The sequence below is a fragment of the Triticum aestivum genome, chromosome 3B (assembly GCF_018294505.1).
Source record: "Triticum aestivum cultivar Chinese Spring chromosome 3B, IWGSC CS RefSeq v2.1, whole genome shotgun sequence".
Lineage (NCBI taxonomy): Eukaryota > Viridiplantae > Streptophyta > Magnoliopsida > Poales > Poaceae > Triticum > Triticum aestivum.
In genome coordinates, this window is record NC_057801.1 from 560096778 (window position 1) to 560100131 (window position 3354).

At 52.7% G+C, this 3354-nt stretch overlaps 2 protein-coding genes across 2 annotated transcripts; both read right to left on the minus strand.

The window, feature by feature from the left end:
* Nucleotides 1-200: 200 nt before the first annotated feature.
* On the minus strand, nt 201-638 carry LOC123065724 (putative calcium-binding protein CML23). Its single transcript, XM_044488952.1, has one exon. It carries the CDS (start codon nt 636-638, stop codon nt 201-203), a length of 438 nt encoding a protein of 145 aa, XP_044344887.1.
* Nucleotides 639-1884: 1246 nt separating this feature from the next.
* Nucleotides 1885-3066, minus strand: LOC123065725 (protein STRICTOSIDINE SYNTHASE-LIKE 10). Its single transcript, XM_044488953.1, has one exon. The coding sequence runs from the start codon at nt 2997-2999 to the stop codon at nt 1968-1970; it is 1032 nt and encodes a 343-aa protein (XP_044344888.1). The 5' UTR covers nt 3000-3066; the 3' UTR covers nt 1885-1967.
* Between the last annotated feature and the right edge of the window lie 288 nt (nt 3067-3354).

Consider the following 3354-nt stretch of genomic DNA (forward strand, 5'->3'; position numbering starts at 1 on the left):
ATGTGCCATGTCCCAAGCATTGTCATTTGTTCATGTTTTTCAGTTTGGCACTTTGTTTTTCTCAAGGGATGTGGGTGTTGGGATATTAAGCCAGTCTAGTTGGCTATAGAACAATACACTTGTATCTGCCGCTAATCGAAGATAGAAATTTTCGAATTAGAATCAACCAGACAAAGGATACAAAGTTCAGTTTTTGTATGTCATGCCATCATCATCATGGTCTTGAACTCGTCGAAGGTGAGCACCACGTCGCCGTTGAGGTCGAACCGGCGGATGATGGCCTGGCACTCATCGACGTCCAGGTGCAGCCCCAGCCTGCTCATCATTAGCTTGAGGCTGAGCGGGGTGATGCAGCCCCTCCCTTCCATCTCGTACATCCCGAACGCCTCTTTGCATATGTCTCCCTCTTCCTCCTTGCCGGCGTCCGTCTCCCGCACAAGCCTCAGGAACTCCTCCTCGTCCAGCAACCCATCACCGTCGGCGTCTGCGGACACCATCAGGGCCTGCACCTCCTCGGCCGACATGTCGCCGCCCAGCGCCGCCTTCATGCAGAGCCGCAGCTCGGTCGTGGAGATCTTGCCGTCGCCGTCCTGGTCGAACGCCGCGAACATGTGCCTGAACTCACATGATGCGGCCATGCTCACTCACTCGGCTGGGAAGATTGAGCGCAGCAGGTGGGCTTGTCTTTGGGTGCTTGATGGTCGTCAGATCGTAGCTGGTTTGTTGCTGGTCGAGAACTAGCTCTTCGTTAGTATTTATAGTTGAGAATATTGGTATGGGCGAGCAACTGGGAATGGCGTTTGAATTAGTTCAGCAACTAAGCCAAATAGTAATGACTTTCTACGGTGACACCAAGAGTAAATTAAATTTTGGACCAGGATAAATAAAATGAGTGAACTTCTTTGACGGAATATATTGCAAAACTTGGAGGCGAGAACCATGGTTTCTTCAGAACCGCTGTGCCATTTAAAACTGAACTTCAATTTTGACCCAGTGAACTTCTTTTGACTGTACTACGGCGCTTCGGTGAGTTCAGTGGCACCGTCAACTACGCCGTGCCATGGATTTGTATGCCTCCTACATATACCGTGCGTGCACACGGGCTTCTCATCGCCGGCGAGCCTGAGGGGGGCGCTGAGCCGGCTGGGCGCCACTCGGGACGTCGGCTAGTGCTGCCAAGATGTACGCCTGCGCTGGGTACTGCGCCACAACCACCATGGAGGCCAAATGGTGATAGCGACCGAGGTGGCGTTCGTGCTGCCGTCTGCTGCGCCCAAGGCCTCGGCGTCGTCGTTCACCGATGGGCTGGAGCGCCGAGAAGTTCAGCCATCTCCAGCATCAACAAGTTCAGGGTCGACAAGGAAGTGGAGCGCCGACAAGTTCGTCGGCGTCGGCATGGACGAGGGGCTCGGCCTCCTCAAGGCGGCGCTCCGCTCCGACACCGTCCTCTCCGACGTGTTGCTCGCCAAGAACAAGTGATCGACGCATGTACCGAACGTGCCGATGTCAGAGTAATTTTTCTTCCACTACCGAGTTATTGCCTTATGGAATACGGGACACAGCTCAACGTGGCAATGGACGGAAAATACAGCCACCTTTCCACAGTCTGAACGTACGAACCCACAACTAGTTATTCGGATGATCGCTGCACATAAATTGCTCTCATATACAGTACGTAATAGTTTTGGCTACATATAAAATGTTCTCCGTGGTTCAAACAAACACACTCAACACGGGAAAATCATCGTCAAAGCATGCATCAGATTAATGAACAGTTTGTCGTATGGGGAAAAGGCACTTAACCTTTCCGTCAACAAAGGAACTCACGATTATTGCAGTCAATCAAGAAAAGAAAAACTTCAGTTGGTTCGGAGGAACTACAAAGACATACAAAATAATTTATCGACAATCAATGTGCACAAAAGAAATTACATTTATTTACTAAGCACAAAAAATATTTCAGGCTCCTACTTGCGCGTAATTACACCGACGTAGGGCAAGTCAATAGAGCCTATGTAGAGCTTGCCATTGTCTCTTTCTACTACCTCCGCCGGCTTGACGCGCTTGGACCCCCTCATCTCTTCAAGTATCTTGCCGTCAGCTCCTACCCTCACAGCGAGCAGATGGCTATTGGGGCGAGAGGGCAATTCATTCTTCTCACCATGTAAAGCCACCCAGTAACCTCCCCTTCTATCAGGCCTCACGTTATCAGGGTAGCCGGGGAGATCGGTAAACGGCTCAGACGTCCCAGCCTTTGCCCCTTCGATCCAGTGCCTTATCAACTTGCACGGCCCAGTAGACGCAACAATCAGATGCGTACGGTCGGTGCTGATAGCGACGCCGTTTGCATACGCCAGGCGTGTTTGAAGCACCGCCACATCACCGGTACGTGGGTCGTACCTCATGAGACGCCCCGTTGAATCCCCTGATCTCGTCACCATCTCATGCCGCGTCCTGTCATAGTTCATAGAACTATCAGTGAAGTAGACTTGACCGGTGACCTGGTCGACGTCAATCCCATTGGTGAAGCGGAGAGGTTTATCATCAACCGCATTGACCAATACTGTGGCTTCCCCGCCACCAGGACCAACCCGCATGAGTCCCCTGTAGGCGTCGGCCACGTATAGATCCCCAGACTTGTGGTGAAACTGCAACCCGAGCGGCCGGCCACACTGACTCTCCATGGAAGTTGCCGGGCGGAATATCGAAGCCGTGCACATGTCTTCGTCGTAGCCGGGGCCGTATGCGTAAGTGGTCCAGCCTGTCTTGTCACCATCCCACCGGAGGATGCGGCCGTCGGAGACGCCGCTATATGGGCCGTGCCCTTGGGCGTCGAAGGCGACGCTCTCTGGCCCTTGGAGAAGTCCGTCCGCCAACGGCAGCTGCTGGATCCTGGTGGCGTCGAGGCTGGTGGCCGCCATTGCGCCGGACATGAAGATCATGACGAGCAAGACGACTGCGACCGTCGCCTTGACGAACCGGCTCATGGAGCAGCCCATGTTTCGCGAACTTGCTTGGTCGATCTCGCGTACGCACGTGGTTGTTGTTGGCTTAGCGCTCCTCGATGTTCTGGTTCTCTTTTTTTGTCTCGTCGATGTTCTGGTGGAGGAAATCGGGTGGGCGTCTCGCCTTTTATATTCGTACGTACGTGACGGTATCTGGTGCCCCGACTCGGCTACGAGTTTCGAGTACGTGTCGACTACGAGTTTCCTCTCGTAAAAATCGTGGACCAAAACAACGGCTGCATGTTTTGTGGAAACGACCCAGCCCACGATTCAATCTTTTTTTTTTGAGAAATCTTAGCCCACGATTCAACCAAACTTAATTTCACGTAAGAGCGAACAAGTTGGGCCT